Raw genomic sequence first — 22,041 nt, 5'->3', positions numbered from 1 at the left:
TAACTTATTTACAGATATTGTAAGGCCACACATTAAACTGGAAAACATTTATGTTTCAGATTAGGCTTTATTTTCCCTTTTCCAATTACAATTTTCTTGTAGCTGTGCCATTATTTGACATAATGCCAGTGAACTGACAAGTAACATAAATGCTGTCAGTTTTTAGTCTAAATACATCATAATTTAGAGTCTTAAAAAAAAGAAAACATTTGTTTTCAGTCTTTTTCTGGCAGCAGCGCAAACACAGACCTCACCAACCTGGCAAATGCAGCTATTTTAGTGCAAAAGCCTTAGATTTAGAGAACCTAGATGACATTTTTTAATGTTTACAGCAAAGGCAACATAAAGTCAGTTCAAGGGCCCTGGGCTGGATTTTGGCCATATGTGCTTCATCATACCATTGGTTGCCAACAGTCTGAAGACCAAACTAAAGATGTGTTTTTATGGATGGGACATACCTGAGACACCAGACACCACCACCTCCCAAATTTGGTTGGTGGAAAAAACCTTTCATGGAAAAACAGCTCGTTTTGGCAGCAGGTTAGCTCTGAATTAATTAGCGTTCCCCGCTAGTCACAAATTAAACTCACCGCGTTCGTTCATCCCTTAACCCCATATGATGCATAAAAGAAGAAATAACAGGGGTGATGTTGTTGCAACTCTTGAACAGATGAAAGATTTTTTATTTCAGTTTTAAAGTGAGGGGGGAAATGCAAGCACTGCAAAACACTGCATGCCTGTGGTTTTCCACATCCACCAGCCAATACTCAGAGCTCGGCTCACAGTAGGTTGTTGTGAAGAAAATAGAAAAGCAAAGTTTGAAAATCAACTCTTCTCAGCCAGTCTCAGGTCTGATGGGGGGGTTTATACACTCTGTACATTTATTAGAAAACTGTGTGTTTCACTGAAGCACCACAGGAGGAAAAAAAAAAAAAAAGAAGCATCGGATTATAAATTCAAAGTTAACAAGGTCAAAGAGTTGAACATTTACAGCTGTCCTGTAGGTCTTTTGACTCTGTGGAAAGGGTTACATATTTTTCATTTGTGTCACAAATTTTTGACAACTAACCTAAAACTGGTTGACATGAACGTCACCAATCCTCGATCTGCCCACAACGGACAGCCAACTTTTCGTTGGTGTCAAACAGAACAGTCAAGCAGTTCATATCTGGATTACAGTTTATTCTCCAGTTCTTTTAAGTCTCCTGTTATGTTACAACTCATCCTTTATTTCATGTTTACATAGGTTTCCTCGTCCCATAAGGAGCACTGCTACCTCCTGAGAGGAACATCACAGCAGAAAACAAATGATGGAGCTACGTGACGTGTATCACCTGCAGCGTTAAACGTCTACATTGGCTTTGTCTCGATGTGAATGTAATATACACGTTTAGAGGAGAACATGGAGCCATGTCACGACAGTCTACTTAAACAAGACAACCTTATTTAACTTGGGTCTATTCACTCCTTCCCAGACATCGTGAAAAAAAAACAAAAGTAAAATACAGAAAAGTAAGTTTGAAATATCCTATTTAATGAAACATTATGTACTGATCAGCAAAAAAGGGGTACAGTAAAACTATGAGGGAAAGAGGAAAGAGCAGTAATACACAAAAACATGTCTACTTCGAAATATTTCAGTCCAGAAGGAACTGCGGCCATGCTCCTTTTTGCTCTTAGCTTTGCTGTGTGAAGAAGATAAGGAGGGCAGGGGAGCCGGCGCAAAAGTACTATGGAGATAGGTGTGCTGTTGTCGTCACATAGAAGTAAAGGAAATGTACGGGAAAAAATATCCCTTCTAGTTTTAACTATATCCCTCTGATCAAAGTTCAAAGTGGAAGCAGCCACCACAAGCGGAGCTAACCACTGGGTCTGATTGTGACTTCCACTTTTCTTACATCCGGGGCTGGGTATGTTCTGGTATTTTTTTTCGTTGTTTTTTTTTGTTTTTTTTGATGGTTCTTAAATTTTTCTGCCGAGTGTACTCATACATAGAGTTCATAGATCTTCTTGGCGCAATACACCAGGGCAGCCAGTGCTATCGTGTTATGGAGTCTCTTTCTGTGGATGTCATCCCTGCGTACCAAAACCACGGGTGTCGAGGAGGTCAGTGTATGCAGGGGCAGCCGTGACAGTTTCTGGCTGTCATATTCCACCTGGTACTTGCAGCAGGGATCAAACTGCCACGAAATCCCGTAGAGTGCGGCGCAGGCCACGCTGAGGGCACCGGCGGGCAACGCTACGTAGCGCGAGTATTCGGCGGGCAGTGACAGTGGCGTCAGGAGGCATGCGGCGCCTGACAACACAGCCGTCTTGTGCAGGCAGTTCCCCACCGTAATCCAGCGGGCCGTCTCGTCGCCGATCCGCGTGGGCTCAATGACAATGTATTTGTACTGGGCCTCCAGCGCCTGCTCCAGCTCGTACTCAAACTGGTCCTGTGCGTTCTCTCCATTGTAGATCTCGTGCACGATGTAGCAATCTGACGCCGCCATCACTCCCCTGTACAAAACAGAGGAATGAACCGGCAATGATGAGAAAGATGCATATGACAACTTACAATAATACAATCATGTGTTTTGTATTTCTTTAAAATAGTAGTGTCACCTAATGTTAGTCCAGTCTCAGTATTTAACACAACATCCTCGTTTCAAGATCACCGTGACTCAAAAACTATTACTTGATAGCTTCAGTTACACTTTCCTACAGTTTAAAACTTGCACATTTTCACTTAGTGCTTTATTCTTCTATTTTATTCAATTCTGGTTATTTACAAAACAAACAAAAGGTTCAATATAGCAAAGGTCAGTTGCAGCAAAAAAAATAAGTTATTGTTCAATCTTGTCAGAAAAAAAAATGGGGGAGGGGGGCATGGCCACCATCCCACCCAAACTGATAAGAATGGCGACCACAGCTGGTGTCTGAGACAAACTTTTTGTTAACTTTAAGAGTATAAAAAACAAAACGGCTACTTTTCTTGTTGTTAATTTAAAATTTAGCTTAATATTAGGCCTGTACAAATAAATATTTGTTTAAATGTGACAAATAAAAACATCTAATAAACTCACAAAGATAAAAAAAGAGTCTTTACATCAAACCATAAGTTACACATTCATCATTTCTTTATATTTTGCTTCCAAGGAGGCAAGCTTTTTGGGTAATTTTTGTTTTAACTTTAGCCAAGATTTCACTAATTTTCAATTTCATTTCATATTTCGCAGACCACCAAAGACAGCACAGTTCGACACTGAGAAAATCACCAATAAGGTGATTTCCAAGGAGCTGTTAGCTGAAAAACTTGGCGTGTACTGGATGAAGACTCAATGAAGATCTTCAGAAAGCTTGGAGATTTGTTCATCAAGACCACTTTGAAATATTACAAGAAAGTGTGGCTGCTTGGAAGCAAAACAAAGAAATTAGGGGTGTTTTAAAACTTCCTTACAGTATTGTAGAAACCCAAACAATCAAGAACTCTTTGCGAGTTTTGCCGATTTATCTACTGATAATTTTGGTCCTCTTTTTGTTAAAGATATACGACCGGATCTGTTACCTGCTAAGAAAATAATGTCAACAACTGAACTTCTTTAAAGGCAACTTGAGGGCCATTTTAGATAGTCGGGACCATCTTTGCAGGATATTTTATCCTGGGACACGCAGCACCGGAGCGGACATTAGCTCTGTCGCCAGCATGGTGTAAAGTTGGAAGACTGGCCAGCTGAGTTCAGCACCGCTTCACTTTCAGAGCAGCTCGAACAGCGGACACTCGTAGCTGAGAGACGGATCTGTGCAGCGAAATAAAACCCGACACATCACAGCAGCCTTCACGACGACGAGTGGCACAAAGCAGTTTTTCTACCCAGTTGTACGACTGGAGCGGGATGCTTAAATCACCCCAAGAGCGGACAGTTAAGTTCCCTGCTAACTACGGCAGCTACTAGCCAGCTAACGTTAGCTAATCACGGGGGTAAAATTACGATTTTTTACGTTGGCGCTGGGGTTTGAGTCCTAAATGAGGTGCATGGTCGGGAACGGTGTGTGCCATCGACAAAACTTTGTATCTTATGAAAATGTTTTCGCTTTACGGCCAAAATGTGGAGTAACTGACCTCTCCCTGCTAACTGGGACACCGCGCCTCCTTCCCAGCGACGCCATATTGGAAAAAACAACAGTGATTTCAGTTGACGTAAAACGGCGCTAGGGATCCTGGGTATTGTTGTGCGTAAGTGCGGCCGACGCTTCAAACGGACCTGTTGCCGGACTTCAATTCCCATGGTGCTGTGCGGGCAGAGTACCTGCTGCACGTATTTTGTAACAGCGTAGAAGTTTGAGAGGTCAGACGAGTTTTTTTTAATTAAACCTGGCAAAAATAACACTGGTGTATTTGCTTATATTAAAATAAATAAACAAATCAAATTCTTCAAAATAAAACCAAAGCATTTAAGTATTAAATCCTAACTAATCCTACTGTTTACATTTGTTAGAGAATACTGTTTTACCAAAATTAAATGATCTTCCGCTACCTTTTTTAAATTAATATTATTATTTTTGCTGTAGGGTTTTCTGGAGCAACCCCCAGACACTCACCCATATTGTGCCCTCGCGTGCTCTGTCAGTGGCTGTGCGCGTGCTTCAACCCGACTCACGTTGGATGATAATGGCCGCGTTCAGGAATGTGGATCGGCTGCAATAACGTGCTGTGGGCGATAATGTAACCGCCTCAGGTTCCAGTAAGCACTACGCATGTCACTTCTCAATATAAATAAATAACAACAATAATATTTGAAACCAGGGAGGACAATTGATCCAGTTTTATTACTATTTTCTAACGTGTACATGTCAAAACTAGAGCCATTTATAATATTTATAGTAACTTTTTAAGAAATTTCTGGCGTCTTATTTTATTTTTATACACGATTATAGGTTGCCAATTCTATCAAAATTTTAATCAAAAAATCAAATTAAATACTTTTGACATAAAATTTGCCAAATGAATGTCATGCCTTGCACTGCCGCTAGATGGCGCCAAAAACGGTCCTGCTGGTAACAAACACCTTAATTAGGTGCTACCTTTGAATTTATTAAGTTTCCTCAGTTAATATTGGTTACAAAAACTGTATTTGTTTTTTCACATCGGGATTTAAATTTAACACAAAGAATATTCCATATGTTTTGGGCAGATACTTTCCACACAAGTCAAAACTGAAACAAATAATTGTAACCACAAGTGAAAAATAACGTTTCTCCCCGTTTTTGGAAGGTTATTCAGGTTTTTTCTTTACAGACTTGTGCAACAGTTTCAAGACAGTACTAATTTCATTGGATGTAGAGTCTTTAGTACTTGTGCCTGACCATTTTTAAAATATTTTGTTGCCAAGCTTGTTTCTGACTCATAAAGAACTCAAGCACAAAAGCGCCCCAAAGCTCCTGGGATGGACCAGTTCTTTATTAATTACCTCAAGGCACTTTGTTTTGTCAGAAATCCACAGCATAAATAATGTGATAAGAAGCTTTATTTATTTAAAGACAAGTACAGGAAACAAATGATCAAGTATAAAATAGTTTAACAAAAACATTGGAACATTTTGACACATTTAATCTGACATTTTCCTTTTAAACAAAACAAACAAATATAATCAAAAACATAAAACCTACACAATAAAAGACAATGCCTTGGCCTCTACTCCTCAAAAACAGTTTTTGAAAGGGACTTTTTATTATTATTATTATTATTGCAGTTCTTAATAAGAGTGTGCCGGAGAGCGTTCGAGAGCCCTGAGGTATTTTTCTGCTCAACACCTAAGATTGTCTACAGCAATTTTATTTCCTGGAAAATGTTTACGTGGTCAACTTTTATTATTTTGAAATCAAACATTGTAAAAGAATAAAAAAAAGCAGAACTGAAAAGAGAAATTAAATGAAATTTCAAACAACAAAGACCACCACACCTGCCCTGAATAAAGGAGTGCTGTTGCTGATGCTGGTTTGAACCAAGTTATTTATTTAAATCAACTCTGAGGTCATAAATTAAACGGATGTCAGACTCTCAGTGGCTCCAACACGAAGCCAGGCAGGTTCTCAGGCTGCACCGTGGGTTACACACCAAGCACCTTTAATTAACTAAGGACCCTAAAAACATGTTGGCTTTTATTACAAGTAAAGGATGGCTTTAAAGTTCAACCAAATGAAGCTTCAGGGAAGGAAATCTTTTCAAAATACATATTTTTAAAACCTGGAACCTAGGATGTATTTCTCACACACTAGATCTCCGCACTAAGAAACATCTGTTTAAAGAGGAAGAAGGTGATATCTAAAACTAGTACAAATAAAAAGTATTAAAAAAGGGGGGCTGTAATATAAAAATCAATGCCATCTGAGAGTAAGTGGAACCACCAAGACGCCAAGCTGGTCATCTTGAAGCTCAAGATCAGCGAGAACCTGAGGTCGGCTCTCGTTTACACGCCGAACGTTTGCTTCCAGTCAGTGCCGAGAATCCCCCCCCGGATCTTCCAGGCATCACGTTTTGGTTCTTTGAGACCATTTTCCCCTCGCCTCCTGCACACAGTCCCCCTCGTGTTTATGGATGTAAAATGATGACCCGATGCTCAGCTCACGCATGTTCTGGCGCGAGAGCACCTGGACTCACCTCGATGATGCGTTTAACGGTCCTCGGGAGGGTTTGGTTGCGTTTCATCCTGTTACTCCAAAGCACGCCGTCACACAGTATTTCCCTCGTGAGAGTTTCTTTAAGGCGGGGGTCACTGATAGATGTGTTCGAAGTACTGAGGCTGAGGATTTTCTTTGACATATTTCTGGATGTACCAGCAGGTCAGGTGAGCTTTCAAGTCCTCCTCCACCACAAAATCCATGGCTGCCTGACGTCACGTAAAGCACAAACCCAACTCAAGTAATTATTTTTATAGCAGATCTTAAACATGTCTACCTAACAGCAAAAAACAAAAGCAAACAAGCTACTCAGAACCAAAATACAGCATATTGTAAAATGTACTAAAAATCAGAAACAGTGCGGCAATTATTACGTCAAACCCTCAAATTATTATGAAAAATTAAACCAAATTTAAAAGAGTCTAACTTTAAATACCTTTGCCAGGTGTTTGGCAATCCCTCTCCCTCGATAAGCGTCGGGAACTTCTGTGTGCTGCAAGTCCACCATCTTCTTCCCGACGTATTCGTACAGAAGAACGGCTCGATCGTGGGACCCTGCAGACAGACAGAGGCCGTAACTCCTGCCGGTGTTAGGATCAGCTCTGACAGCTCAGCAGAAAGTCGTCAAGGAAACAAATCCACGCGCAGCACCGTGTTAACCCACTCCCGACGTCTTTTAAAGTTTGCTTCCAAGGAGCCAGACTTCCTCGTAATCTTTTAAACGTCATCGATAGTTCTTCAGGCTTTCTGAAAGTCTTTCAGAGGTTTGGACTTTCCCCCTCATTTTCAGTCTAGTCTTTGGCAGCATGTGTGCTTAAAAAATGAAAAAAAGTGGACAAGTAGAGAACATATGAAGTGTCAGCAGGTTTAAGAAAGAAAAAAAACATCAGTCTAAAAGTCCCCTCTCTAATAAAAAAAGGAAAAATCCAGAAAAGGACCTGAGAGATGCACCAATTATATGTGCCAAACAATGTTATCTTTGCTATTTTTATTGCTTCAACTAAAGAAACGAGAAAAAAAAGAGCCTAAAAAGTCAAAGTCTGTTTTGTGTCGACACATCATTGGTCCATCCCTTGAGTCCAGGAGCCTTTTTTAACCACTTGAATGATGTATAGGTTGGAATTAAGTGGCTTATCAAACTAAAAATCAGAAAACTTCAATAAATATGGATCAAGATCGGTTTTAAAAGGACTACAAAGACTCTGGCTGCCTGGAAGCAAAATGTTAAGACATTGAGGTTGGCTCAAAGGTTTTGCACAAAAGCTACAGAAAGGCAACCCAATAAGACGGGAGGGGTCAAGATATACTGCTGCTGGACAAGATGAGACTGAAAAAAAGATAATTATTCAGCAAAATTAATAATAAATACATCTCACATAGATGTGCATCACAGCGAGGAAGAATCAGGCAAAACATTCCTGGAAATTACATTGATTTAAAGTCAATAGCTCCATAAAAGTAGATATTTAAAAATGCAATCCCTTAGAGTAAACTCCATCCCTAACACTGTGTGACCCATAATTCATTGTTTATTAAATGGACTGCAGTGGCTTAAATCGAACAGCTGCTTCAAGGGAAACAGCTAAACGAGTAAAACTAAACGCCAGAGTCTGAGGTTACATTTCTGACAAGACTCGGGTCCCTTTTTCTTTCCTCCCCCTTCGTCGACTGTGTGAACTGAGCGCAGCTGTGCCCGAAATGAAATGGCAGCTGGAGTCCTTCATGGAGGCTAACGACAACAATGCTAGCAGCGCAAACGGCTAAAGCTAACCCCGTGCGTGCCCACCTAGCAAAAAAAAAACAACCAGCTCTCACCGTTCAGCCGGATAACGAACTGCCGGCGCTTTTTGTCGTGCTCCACCTGAATCTGAGAGCTGCTCGCGTCAAACACGGTGTTGGCTTGTGCCATAGCAGAGGGCAGTGGGCTCACGGCGAGGCGCTGCGGCAGCCCGAACCAGAAATGGCTACAAGACGAACCGCAGTCGGAGCAAAAACATCCAACCGAATCAGCTGTGAGGTCACGTGACACAGTAAACACCAAAACAAGTTCCTCCTCACGAACATGTGATTGTTTCTGCCTCTATCTATCTATCTATCTATCTATCTATCTATCTATCTATCTATCTATCTATCTATCTATCTATCTATCTATCTATCTATCTGAAGGTCTGTCAAAGGTTTTCTTTTAGTCTTTTTCTTTCATTTGCTGTCCAGCACCTGACAATTTTCAGAGAAATGTTGTATTAATTAGGTCACTTTCTAATCTCTACATCTAATTTGGAAGCACGATGGTGTGGTGGTGTGGTGTAGCACTGTTGCCTCACAACAAGAAGGCCCAGGGTTCAAGCCCCAGGTTGGGGTCTTTCTGTGTGGAGTTTGGATGTTATAGTGTATGTTTCCTCCTGTAGTCTGAAAACATGAATGTCAGGCTCCCTTTAGGCCCGGGCCTCCCTTGAAAAAGAGATCTGTGATCTCTATGGGATTTGCCTGGCTAAATCAATAAATAAAATAATCGACTAATTGTTCAAGTTCAAAAATGAGCCAGTGCGTTGACATGCAGCCTGATGATGAGCCCATTTTAAATTGGACCTTCAGGCACTCGTTAGATTTATAAGATGCTGTCATGATCAGGTCAAGGACTGGACAGAAAATTAGCACTAAAATGTTGAAAGAAATACTTTCAAAGAGCTTCAGAAAGCCCAAACAGCTACTGATCAAGATCATTTTAGAAATATACAAGAACATATGACAAATTGGAAGCATTATTATAGTATTATATATAAACATTTAACCATCTCTTTGTGAGTTTCTATTGCTCTTTTAAAGTCTGATTTTTGTTATATTTTTATAATCTTCTGGTAAAGCAAACTTTACTTCTTGGTTTTATGAATCTTTTTTAACTTGTTTTAATTTTTGCACAATGAAGAGTATCAGGACATTTGTAGCTCTCATTATGATACCATGTTTGATGATAATATAACTTTTTTTTGTAATTAAGGCAACAAATACGGCTTATTTTAGGAGCGTAGAGTGAGAAATAGCTCAGACTAGTGTTGCAGTTCGGAAATACCTTCAGGTCAGAGGTCACAGACTCAGTAAATCCTCCAAACACTCATCAGCAGACATGTTTCACTGAGTGTTTGTGAAATGTGAAAAGGAAGATTCGATGTTAGGGTGAAAGAGGCCGAGAGCCGTCAGGTTCACTAAACTCACAGTGTGTTAATCCCGGTGAGCTGCCGGACTAATCCTACAAAACTTTAATGGAGTCTGTCAGATCTGATTACATGTGGGGGAGTCTGCGTGTTTCTGTGGGACTGAAACATGTTGCTGAATCTTGTCAGACCGACTGACTCTTTCTGCGTCAGATAACCATAATATATAGAGGGTTTCCCTCTTTTGTTTTCACAAGGCTTTTCTTTTCTTATTTTAAAACTAAAAATGATGTCCAAAGCGCCCAGGTAAGTTGACATTCATCTCACAACTTAATTTAAGATGTTGTTATTAAATTATCTGTAGAATAAAATGATTTATTGTGTTTAAATCATTCTTTCTTGTATTTATACATGAAAAACTTGAGTTACTTTTTATAGTTGGCTCCAGAACCTATTAATTTTTTGATTAATTTACTCAGAAATTTGCTGCCTTCGACATAAACATGTGCTTGATATCTTTGTGGTGTGAATATCTTGGAATTAGAAACTTAGACTGTAAGGAGAAATACAATATTTGTGGCAGGAGTGGTAAATTGTGACCAGAATGTTAAAAGTGGAGGCTTCCAGGATCGTTTATGTGCTGTTTTAATCACTGCAGGTGGCACGAGACGCTGGTCAACACAAAGACCAACAAATTTTTACACAAACATGGAGAAAAGGTAAGCATAAATATTCAAACTGACTGGAAGGTGGAGCTTAAAAACATTAAATGGGGTCCCAAAAAAGGATGAATTCCTCCTCTGATTAAAAGTCATTCAGTAATCATAATTCTCTTTAATTTATATTTCAAATTCCTCATTTTAAGTAAATATTGACCTTTAAAAGATTTGTCAGTGAGGACGAATACTTCTGTTTAGATTCATATAATGCTGTTTTCTACTGTTTGAACTGTTTCATTCAGCATATAAAAGCATTTAGAAGTGAGTGAATTAAACGCAATGTTGATTCAATATGAACACATTTCCCCCCTGATTTTGGACTCAAAACCTGTGTGCATTTCATTTGATTTACGTCGTTGTTAATGTCTAGAAGATCAACTGAGCGTGATTACAATCTGCACAAATCGCCACGTCAGGCCTCCTCAGGCCTCCTGCCATTGATTTTCCTGTCTTGTGGTCGAGCCACAGATTCATTGCCGCTGCAGTTGTTGATGGTGCATCTTCTTCGGGTGGAATAGACCGCCTCTATCTGATGGCTCCCAAATGCTCAAGTGTAATTAAGTTTAAAGTATGTGTGTGTGTGTGTGTGGATGTCTGGGGCCACAGTGTTGGTCAGATGGTACTTAAGCAAATTAAGAGCTCTTGTCCGGATTAAAAGTTGGTCTCCGGGGGGGTTATTGGATTCCACGTGTCAAAGGGATGGGGTTGAGCATCAGGTGTGGTGTTTGACATGTCAAAATACTTAAAAACTAAAGATGCAGAACTTAATCTGTGTGTCGCACACTCTATAAAACACTCTTTAAGCTTCTGCTCCCCTTGCATCCCTATCTCTCTCAAAGAATCTTGCAGCAGGCGGTGGAGGGAAACAGGCTTCCAGTGGCGCGTCGAAAAGCAGCATCCACTGTGGGAAAAGTGGCAGAGGAGGAGACTCAGCAGCTGCTGGTCGTAGAGTCAGCTCTGGCCAACAAGCATCCAACCCGGTGAAGCCAGCTCTCCGCCTGCGCTCCAGTCGAAGCTTTTCCTCCCTCCAGTCTACGTCTCTCACTGCAGCTCCGTTCATGAGAAGCAGCCGCTCACTCAGCAGACTTGACCAAAGATCCCCCGGTAAATATCCTCATGCTTTATTCGTGGGTTTAACTCTAAGTTTTATGTGTCATCCAAGGCTAAGGGTATCATTTATTTGAGTCCAATACAGACAACAAGCTCCGATTATCCTTTTTTAGTAAATAATCTTTTTAAGACAGTTTGTTGTTGCTGATTCCACAACAGATCCAGATAATACTACGGCTGCAAGTTCACAAAGGAAAAAAGGACGAGCTGCTGGGAGGAAGATTCTGGATTCTGTCCGGCTGACATCCTCTGTGGAGCAAATCAGGTTTGTTTCTGAAGTTTTTCCACATTTTCAGATCCTTTTTTGTGGTTTTTTATTTTAATAATTTCTGTTAAAAATGCAATCTAAAACTACGATGAACGCTGGTTTCTCCTTTTGTCAATATTTTCTAGCAGCTCCACTAAGTCACAGGCTTCCTCCTCCGCGGTTTTCACCGCTTCATGTCACCATCATGACAGCAAAGAAACGAAGCAGGTACTGCAACACAACTGGATCATTTGCCTTTTATTCTGGCAAATAAAAGAACTGCTGCAAAAACAATTACATCGCAAATACGGAATTAAGTATAGAGCTCATATTCACATTATAACTCAAGATAAAACGCACAAAAAAAAGTTGAAAGAAAAAAAACATTCATTCATTTTTAATTCATAAAACTGTGATTATGGATTTTCAGTAAATAATGAACAACCTCTGGAAGCAAACACAAGATAAAAACAGTATAAGTGTTTGTTCACACAGAAAATCAGTGGATCTGTGGTTCAAGTGTTGACTTTTTCTTCACCTTAATACATTTTTTAGTTTTTTAATTTTTAACACTTGCATGAGATCGTTGTTTAAAACTTTGGCATTAACTAATGGAGTCAACTCTGTTCGTCTGTTAGCAAAATATCTCATGAACCGTTCAACAGATTTTAATGAACTGGTTTACAACAGATTCAATGTTGGAGTCCATCCAATTCAAGATGGCTGCCCCAGCTGATTGAACTTAGAAAACAACATAAAAGTCTATAACTGAGTTAATTTTACAAAAATAAAGCTTAAATGTGTCATGGTAGTAGCTGAGAGTCATCCCCACCACATATTCTGAGTGCTAACAAATCACATATCTTAATTTTTCTAAATAAAATGATTTTACTTTAAAAGTCAATCATAAATGTTGGCAAAGGATTTAAATAATGTCAGGCCTTTAAATCAATTCATTTTCTATTTTCTATAAGGGTACATTTGCTTCATGAGACAGTTTAAAACAGTTAAATTAAGATAATGAAAACGCTTCCTTTAACATAAAACTGTCCTATAAAAGTCATTGTTTTTGCTTCCACAGAGCAAAGATGGCGTCTACACGCTCTGTGCAATGACCTCTGGGGTGAGGCGCAACTGGGTTCAAGCAGTTCTGAAAAACGTGCGGCCTGGTCCTCCACACGAACTCACAAGGTGAACTTTATTTCACTTCTTAAAGCAGCTAATGGTGGTTATTAACCTGCAGACATTTCATCAGTTCCGGTCTTTATTAGATACACAGAAGGTATCATGACTTATATTACGAAGAATGCTTTCCTTTATAAGTCGTGTTATCGTCTGTTAATGGGTTTTAGGTGTGCTCTAACTCTTTTTGTAAAGAAGTGTGGTTATTCTTCGCAGCTCATTTTCAGAGCGGAAAGAAGAGCAGCTGGAGGAGAACGGAGTCACCGAGCAGAGAGAGGAGCCTCAGCGTGACCAGATTCTCCCACAGCCGCCTGAAGGAGCTCAGAGCTCGGCCGATGTAGACTCTTCATCCTCTCCTCACCCTGTTTCACCCTCAGCCTCACCTGCTCCATCACCAACCGCTCCTTGGCAGCCGGCGGAGGAGAGCGAAGGGGCTCAGCTCCAGATTTTTGTCCAAAACACTAAAATCGGTCAGCTGAAAAACAAACTGACCCAATGTTAAGAAAATAAACAGCCAATAATGTTAGATTTATGCAGGTTTCTATTTCATTTGTACTAGAGAAACATATGCATTAAAAGAACCAAAAATATTGTTAATATTAGTAACACAACAGAAGAGTTAGATGGAGGATGACTCGGTGTGGCGACCCCTGAAAAAGGGAACAGCTGAGAAAAAAAAACAAGCCTCACCTGACTATTAACATAGTCAGAGAGTCTCGAATCTTATTAAAATCCTTATTTCAGCTTTTCTTACAACTACAGTCACAAATAAAGGTCCTGTGTCAACAAAGACTTACATGCACTTCTGTTTACAATCCTTTTTTCTCACCAGGTGTGACAGGTGCGTCTTTACGTGCTGAAGGATTTCAGAGAGACAGCCTGTCGTCCGCAGGGATCCTGTCAGTCAGCGAGGACTGTGAGGAATATCCGAACGCTGAGCAGAGTTCACAGCATCGTGACGCCAACAAGGAGGAGCAGCGGGTTTCAATAAACCCAACGAAACCCGCGAAAGACGAGGAAGAACTGCCTCACGAGCAGCAAACCGTGCAGCTCGTCAAAGAGGTGAGACTGGAAATGCAGAAAAACTGCTACAAACATAAACCAACGTAAACTCTCCAGGACACGCAAAAATAAATCCACGAAAAACTGCATCTAAAAGCTGAGTTAGAGCTTAGGCATTCAAAAAGGCATAGATGTAAATTTTGCGAACATTTCTCCACAGCTGCAGCAAACACAGAGGGAACTGTCCCGGATCCAGCAACTGAACCAGAACCTGCAGGAGGAGCTTCAACAAGAGAGGAAAATTCATTTAGGGAGACTGTCTTTTACACAGGTACAGTCATCCATTTACAGCACCAAAATAATAAAATCCATCAGAATTTTTCAAATTTCTTTGATCGGTATAGCCTAACATGCCATCAGACTTTTGAACAAGCCCATAAAATACAAATAAAAAAACTCCACTGAAACAAGAACCCAACTAAAAGAATAACTACTCATTTATTTAGTAAAACAATCCAGCATTTCATGGTTTTTAAGAGCAGAGTTTTCCAGCTTAATGGCCACAGTTCACACAGTGATTATAGCCGTAATGTTTTTGCCTGTGTGTGTGTGTGTGTTCCTTTGTCTATACACTTAGTTATTGATTAGTGATCACAGCTGATTAATGTTTAGTGTCCGTGCAATTCAAGATAGACAACAAAATTTACAAAACACAAAAATGGCTCCAACTCAGACAATTTGATATATATTGAGTAAAGATTTGGTGTTGCAGAGGCCAGGCATTATCCCCAACACATACTTTGAGCTCTATGCATTGTGCAACATCTTTGCTTAAAACTTTGGCATTAACAGTTAGAGTCGACACTGTCTGTTAGTAAAATATCTCATTAACCAATTGACAGATTTGAGTGAAACTCTAAGAAAGTAACCACTGGCTGTACGTCTAAAACACGTTAACAGCTGGAGTCAACTCAGTTCAAGATGGCCAGGTCAGATAAAGGACCTTAACCTATACATAACAGATTGTACATAATGTCAAGATTTAATCAAAACAGCTGCAACTCTGTCTTTTCTCAACACAAGATGATCTCAGTTTAAAACTCTGGCATTCAAGGCGTCGGGTGATATCGAGTGTCAGTTTTGCCTTGATTGACTTCATTTCATGTTATGTCAAATTACCCCATCATGTGAGCCTTGTTTTTTTTCTAATTGTGACATTTTGTCCTGTAGATTGGAAACAGTTCATCTCCAGAGCAAGCTTTGACTTTACAGCAAATGCAGAAAATAAACCACAACCTCCACATGGAGCTGGAAGCGCTGAAGAGGAGCCAGGAGGAGGCCCGAGAGGCTGAACTGATGCGGAGGGTCGACCTCTTAGCTCAACAAGCACAGCTGCTGGTTACAGGTGACGCCACGGCTCTGTCTCAGCTCCACCTGGAGCAGGATCTGCAGCGGTTTCAGGAGCAGAAGCAGGAGATGGAGCGCTGCACGGCCTCCCTAAAGTCCCAGCTGGACGTAAGTGAGGAGAAGAGAAAAGACGCTGAGTCCCAGTTGCTGCAGCTGCAGCAGGAGCTGCAAAGTCAACAAAACCTCCAAGAGGAGGCTGAACAGCTGCGGAAACATCTCCAGGAGATGTCAGCTCAGCTTTGTGCTTATGAGAACGCCCAGGCTGAGAAAGAGGCTCGCCTGCAGAAGCACCTCGTGCTCCTGCAGGCGAGTCAGGAGAGAGAACGAAGGACTTTGGCTGCCAGCTTGGCTCAGGCTGAGCAACGCTCCAAGGACCTCCAGGACAAACTTGGCAGGGCTGAGCAGCAGCTGGAGACCTTCAGCAAGAGTCAGACACTGACCAGAGAGATTGAGGAGGCCCAACGACAGCTGCAGGAGGAGTTGGCCTGTACGGTGTCGGCTGTGCAGCAGCTGCAGGAGGAACGGGAGCAGCTTGACCAGCGCTGTCGAGAGCTGCAAAACCACTTATCAGAGGCAGACAGGGAGGTCAGCAGGCTTCAGGACCGCTTGAAAACAGAGGAAACACACTACTACAATCTGGAGCACTCGTATGAGAGGGTTTGTGAGGACCTGCAGCTGTCATTGGGAAAGGTGCAGCAACAAGAGTCTGAAACACAGGACATACGAGAAGGCTATGAAAGACTGCTGGACAGGAAAGAGCAGGAGCTGAGCGAAGTTTTGCTAAAGATGGAAGTTTTGGGTAACAGTCTGGAGGAGACAGAGGTGAAACTGAGTGAACTGATGAAGGCTTGCACCTGCTCTTCCTCGCAGCCAAAGGGTGAGTCTTCAGAGCCTGTCGAGCACAAAAACAAGCAACAACAAACACCTGAATATTTCACTGTAAATGAAAGCAGGATGAGCAGCTCTCAGATGTCTGAGGTCATTCAGCTAAACTACAGAGATCCTCCCGAGCATGCAAGAACCCGCTCTCATTCAGCGGATGCGTCATTCCAGTACATTACCAGCGCAGGAGACAACCCAGAAAAGTTTGTTTCTATGATCAGGTTACTTGAAACAAAGCTGTTTGTAACAGAGGAGAAACTGAGGGGCCTAACACACAGACTAGAGGGACAGCAGAGTCACATCGGCTGCCAGGATCCCCACCTCTGCTCAGAATTAACCCAAAGCAGAGCGAACGCCCAGCACCTCAGTCTGCTGCTCCACAGTCAGGCCAAGCAGAGCCAGCGCTTCGCCCAGGAGACGGAGAACCGCTGCAGGATGCTGGTCGGCAGGTTTCAGGTGGCTCTGAACATCATCCAGGCCTGCAGAGAGAGGCTTCAAGCCACCCCGGTTAACATCCCAGACATTGAGAGGCAACTCGCCCGAGCTGTTGGCTGCCTTCAGCAGGGGGAGAAAGATGCGGGGAGAGTCCAGCATGACTCGCGTCACGTGTTTAAAGAAGAGGGCAAGATCCTCGGCGACGAGAAACTAGCTGGAGCAGAAGGTGACTTCATTTCTGACCTCACCAACTCGCGCCCCTCACATGACATGTCAGGCGTTGAGAAGTACTTGATCAAGGAACTGTTTGTGGTGGAAAAAATGGTGTCTGTCCTTCAGAACCAAAATGGTATTTGTGAATTATCTGCAGCTAAAAACAACACAGAAGATGTTGCGCTCAGTTACAAAAGCCTGATCTCCCAAAGGATCAACTTTAAAGCTGAAGAAAGGGCAGCGTCTGGGAGGGCGGGCTGTGACAGCGGCGAACTTTTAGAGAGCGTAATTGGAAGATTCTGCGCTGAAGCCGAGCTCATTTATGCTGCTCTGAAACTTCAGCAGCGCTACGAGAGCAAGGCTCAGGTAAATGGTCAGGAGGTGGAACACCAAAGGGAAGCTCTTGCAGACATCAGTCCCTCTGAGCTGGCCTCTTATGAGGAGCAAGTTAAGGTGGACGGCAGAAGTTCAGATGAGGCTGCAAAGCTGGTTAAAAAAGAGCAATCTGATGACAGAAAGCTGGTGGGGGAGAAGGAAAAAGGCTTGTTGGAGAAACTTGTTTCTCGGCTGCAGAGAAGGGCTAAATTCTTATTCCATATCTGCCAGGAGCTTACTGAAGGCAGTGTGGACCACAGTGGGGACAATGTGACTGCAACTGATTTAAACTTCTTTCAGGAGCAAGTGAAGTTGATTTATCTGTCAGACAGGCTTTACTTAGATTTGGAGCAAGAGTTTCAGCAAGCAGAGGAGTCGCAGAACAAACTGCAAGCTCTCCGCAAGGAGCGTGAGGAGCAGGAGATGTTAAATCACGCTTTGAATCAGCTCCAGGAGGACAACAGCGTGCTGAGGGAAGAACTGGAGCTGGCTGAGCATAAGATCGTATCTGTGGAGACAGGGAACCAAAGGCTCCTGGAGGACATGCAGAAAATCGAGGATTATCAGAAGGAGCAGATGCAGAAAGTTGAAACAGAGTTTCACGAGAAGATAAAGGAACTGCAGCAGATCCACGAGGAGGAGATGAAGCAGTTACATGGATACTACTCCAAGTCCTGTGTTTCCAAAGAAAGACAGATCAAACCCTGCAGTGAAGCGCCTCCTTTGGAAGAAGACTCCTCAGCTTCTTCGGACCAGGCTGCAACAGGGAGGAAAACGGAGGAGGGACTCTGGATCCAGACGCTGGAAGTCGATGCAGCTGCGATGAGAGAGGCGTACCTGAAAGATCTCGAAAAACTTCAGGTAATTCTTCTTATTTGGTCAGATATTTCAAAAATAATTTAATCACTTCACTAGTTTTTCTCTAACTATTAACAAAAAATAGTTTTAAAAAAGCTCAGGAAAAGATTGTTATTTTTTTTTAATCTTTCAAACTTTGTTCATTTTGTTTGTAAAGTTTGGAAAATGTCCAAAGGAAACTTTTCATGTGGTGTATCTATACGTGTATGCAAAGACCTCTTATTCTTTAACTTTACTTTACTGTTTACATACTTTTATTAAATTGTTTTGTTTAATTTTAACTGTTATATAAAATTAACAACCTTTAAAAGGATTCAAAGATGTAATCTAAAGTACTCTGCAATAAAGACTATAAAGTTGTGGTCAAAGCTACTATAAGTACACTATATCTTATTTAAAATATAAAGTTTCACATATCAAAACATAATATAATCTTGTTTTTTTTATTAGATCCTAAAATTAGACAAGAACAACCTCAGATAAACCACACTTCAGTTGCTGCACATTTGTAAACTTGCACCGTGAACTATAATAGTATCCAAAATGACTCCCTTTCCACATACTTTACAACAAAAAAATGTTTTTTTTATTTCCAAAATAGGCATCTTGTGATCAGGGCTTTGCTGCTATGGAGGAACTGCACAGGAAGGTCATAAAAGACCTGCAGCAGCAGCATCAGGAGCAGGTGGCTGAACTTCTTAAGGAGAAAGATCAGCTCCTGCAGGAGGAGACAACTGCTACGATGGCAGGTAAGTCTAAGTGATGTTTGTTTTATTTTAACTATTTAATTCACTGTCAATTAAACTGTATCCTTCAGTAAATGTGATTTTTCTGTTTTTAAAGCCATTGTAGCAATGCGGAGATCCCATAAAAAGGAGCTGGAGAGAAGTAAACAAACTCAGCATATCAGGGAGAGCGCCGACGTCACAGAACTCCACATCCAATATGAGTGAGTCACCCTTTTATTTGTTTACAAGATATATAATGAACCACTTAGCGTTTCTTGAAGCATACCTCCCACCAGCTCTTATGCCAGAGTTTAAAACTGCGATCATCACGTGATGAGAAATGACGTGATGTACGATCTCATGTGATATCGTGAGATCTGTTAGTGCCCGGAGCATGTGTTGAGAATGACTCTCAGCTACTACCACACCAAGCCTTAGCTCAACATGAGTAAATCTGACTGAGTTATAGACAATTTTGTAATTGATAAAGGTTGCTGTGGCAGCCATCTTTAACTGCGCTGGCTCCAAAAGTTAATGAGTTGTTGATGTTTGTTTAATTATTATCTTCTGAGAGATTCAATAAAGTGTTTTCAGTGGTTCATGAGATATTTTGCTAGCAGACACAACACAGATTCAAAGGCACAAGCAAAAACATGATCACCGTTTCACCTTTGGTGGCAGGATATACATATCTTTTAGCCCAGACTGTGTGTTTAATTGCTGTAACTTTATGTTTGTGTAAATACGTTACAAGCGTGAACATTTCAGCCATTTTTCCATACTGAAATAAATCTCCTTTGCTTGTCATTTGTGCGGCTGCTTGTAATTTGTCCTGGAAAAGTAGCTCTCCCCAGCCTCTCGTTATGTGGTTTATTACTTTCTGTTTATGGGTTGTTAATCAAATATCTGTCTCTTCCTTCTAATACAATTTCCTCTGAAACTCACTTAACTGTCCGACATCATCCGCGTTGCTGATTCGTCATCGCAGGAAGGAGATCCAATTATTGCACAAAGAGCTGGAGATGTTGTCGGCTCAGCACACAAAGAAATGCCTGGAAATCTCTCAGCTGAACCAGGAGCTGCAGAATGAGAGGGAATCAGTGACGCAGCATCAGGAAGAAAACCAGGAGCTCAAAATGAAGCAGGTAGGAACCAAGGTTTCTCAGACAGTGAAGCTGTTTTTAATGAACATCCACTTCTCTGTGAAGTGATAAATGTGTAAAAGCTTTTAAAGCATACTTCTCTTCTTGTTGCTTGTTATTTTGTTTTCAGAGAGAGGCAGATGAGATGTCTCAGCTACCAGGAAGTCAGTCGCCTGTTGGCCCTCAGGTCAACGACTACTACCAGATGGAGGTACGGGTCTGTGGCTTCATAAAAACACTGCATCTGTGTTTTACATTTAATAAAGGCTTTGTTTAAAATATAAAAAAAAAACAACAACCTAAAGTCACTCAATTCAAACTGTTTCAAAACTACCATACAACAATAACAACTATTGATTTTGATGTGTTTTTAAACAGATGACTCTGAGGGCAAAGGAAGCAGAGATGCAATGTCTCAAACAGCAAGCGCTTTCTCTCAAAGAGGAGCTGGAAATCACCCGAATGGTACCAATACAAGATTTATTTGTATTTAACAAAATTACTGGATGCATTTAAACAAAACAGAAGGACAACGTGTCCCAGTAGATCTCAGATTTATCGACTAACCAAAGTTTAACCCATATTTGTGCTTGTTAAAGGACAAAGCATATGCAGAGAATAAAGTGAAGGACCTCCAGCAGACGAACCAGCACCACGAATCCCTCCGACACCTGGACCAAGACTCAAAGTTCGCCACCTGGTCTCCAAGCAGAGACGCTTCAGGACGCGGTGTGGGTGAGAAAACATTGAATGTTATAAATCATTCCACCATTCCTGCTGCCTGTTTTCACGCGAAGCCTGGCGTCCTTATCAGAAAACTCCGGGGCAACAGCGAACTATCCTCCGTTTCCCAAGAAAAGAGAGAAATCCTCCTTTCTGCGTCAGATAAGAGGAATCAGATCAAAGGTAAACATTTTATCATGCATCATAACGAACATTTCTGTGACTTTATCATCATATTTTTAACATTTTACTTACATATACCCATTTCTATAAACAAGTTAAACACACACCATAATTTATACCCTTAAAAAATGCTGACCAATAAAAATTGTTTCACATTTTAAACACTTAAGCAAACCTTTTCCTTGTACTAGCGGTGGATAGAGACTTTCACTTCCTTTCTCCTTCCTTCTTTAAGTCTTTTTGGTGTCTTTTATTTTATGTCTTTCAGAGTTTAAAGGACGGCCTTTCTATCCAGGAAAAAATGAAGCTGTTCGAGCCTTTCTGATCTGACAAAAACCCTCTGAGAAGTTTCAACACTTTATTTTTTTTGCACATGAACTATATGCGATGATATAAAATAACTTTTCACTGTTTGCTTCGTAACTTAAATGTCAAAAAACTAAGCATCGCCACCAGAGGGAGCAACAAACAGGCTTTTCTTAATAAATAAATGTAAAGTGTCAGGTTGAAACTGGTCTGGATATATTTTTGGTTTACAGGTTGTCATTTTACGAGTTTTAACTTTTAGATTTTTCACCTTTTATCTCTTGTTTTTCTCCTTTTAGCATTCAGCTAATATTCAGCTTCTTTAACTTTAACAACTCAGTTTCAGCTTCTTCACCTCTCAAAGTGCAATTTCTGTAGCTCTGATTTGAATGACTTAAAAAAAATCTAATTGGAATCAAAAAGATAAAAATCCAATAGATTTAAATCAAATAGATTTATTTAAATAGATAATTTAATAATTTAGATAATTTAAATAGATATAAATAAAGGCTGCTGCAGGACCCAAAATCAATAAATCAAGGGGGTTGACAAAAGAGCTCAGATACACACTCACACATGGCTGAAATCTATAAAAATAATTAGAACAAGGGGACAAAATGATGTCTTTAAATACAATAAAAACACAATTAATAAAATCAAGAGGACTGCAATGTCAGGAAGTTAAAGCGCATCTGTAAAATGTGTCAGATAGATAGA

At 40.8% G+C, this 22,041-nt stretch overlaps 4 protein-coding genes across 7 annotated transcripts in view; 1 reads left to right on the top strand and 3 right to left on the bottom strand.

Moving 5' to 3' along the window:
* Window positions 1-22,041, bottom strand: part of mapk8ip3 (mitogen-activated protein kinase 8 interacting protein 3) — a gene marked incomplete in the record, with an annotated part of 1,049,817 nt that overhangs the window by 61,939 nt on the left and 965,837 nt on the right.
* tmem11 (transmembrane protein 11) lies at window positions 1,168-4,678 on the bottom strand. 2 transcript variants are annotated; one of them, XM_017428109.3, is made up of 2 exons: window positions 4,582-4,678; window positions 1,168-2,499 (listed from the first exon to the last, which is right to left on the bottom strand). In XM_017428109.3, exon 2 carries the CDS (start codon window positions 2,490-2,492, stop codon window positions 1,986-1,988), a length of 507 nt encoding a protein of 168 aa, XP_017283598.1. In that variant the 5' UTR covers window positions 2,493-2,499; window positions 4,582-4,678; the 3' UTR covers window positions 1,168-1,985. The 2 variants fall into 2 exon arrangements, with proteins under 2 accessions (XP_017283598.1, XP_017283597.1); XM_017428108.3 differs by lacking the exon at window positions 4,582-4,678 and adding an exon at window positions 4,103-4,221.
* Window positions 5,490-8,660, bottom strand: natd1. Its single transcript, XM_017428113.3, has 3 exons — window positions 8,476-8,660; window positions 7,097-7,215; window positions 5,490-6,869 (listed from the first exon to the last, which is right to left on the bottom strand). The coding sequence occupies exons 1-3, from the start codon at window positions 8,567-8,569 to the stop codon at window positions 6,753-6,755; spliced, it is 330 nt and encodes a 109-aa protein (XP_017283602.1). The 5' UTR covers window positions 8,570-8,660; the 3' UTR covers window positions 5,490-6,752.
* LOC108242927 (myosin-9) lies at window positions 9,543-21,523 on the top strand. Of its 3 annotated transcripts, XM_017428087.3 has the most exons (18): window positions 9,543-10,118; window positions 10,471-10,531; window positions 11,371-11,635; window positions 11,801-11,906; window positions 12,035-12,116; window positions 12,970-13,079; window positions 13,287-13,540; window positions 13,903-14,132; window positions 14,293-14,403; window positions 15,303-18,245; window positions 18,844-18,991; window positions 19,086-19,191; window positions 19,959-20,115; window positions 20,243-20,323; window positions 20,491-20,577; window positions 20,712-20,847; window positions 20,927-21,018; window positions 21,287-21,506. In XM_017428087.3, exons 1-18 carry the CDS (start codon window positions 10,099-10,101, stop codon window positions 21,341-21,343), a joined length of 5,046 nt encoding a protein of 1,681 aa, XP_017283576.1. In that variant the 5' UTR covers window positions 9,543-10,098; the 3' UTR covers window positions 21,344-21,506. The 3 variants fall into 3 exon arrangements, with proteins under 3 accessions (XP_017283576.1, XP_024864344.2, XP_037834585.1); XM_025008576.2 differs by lacking the exon at window positions 9,543-10,118 and having other exon boundaries at window positions 10,144-10,531; window positions 12,038-12,116; window positions 21,287-21,523; XM_037978657.1 differs by lacking the exon at window positions 9,543-10,118 and having other exon boundaries at window positions 10,145-10,531; window positions 21,287-21,523.

The sequence above is a fragment of the Kryptolebias marmoratus genome, linkage group LG12, assembly GCF_001649575.2.
Source record: "Kryptolebias marmoratus isolate JLee-2015 linkage group LG12, ASM164957v2, whole genome shotgun sequence".
NCBI lineage: Eukaryota > Metazoa > Chordata > Actinopteri > Cyprinodontiformes > Rivulidae > Kryptolebias > Kryptolebias marmoratus.
This window is presented reverse-complemented; position numbering and strand designations above follow the sequence as displayed.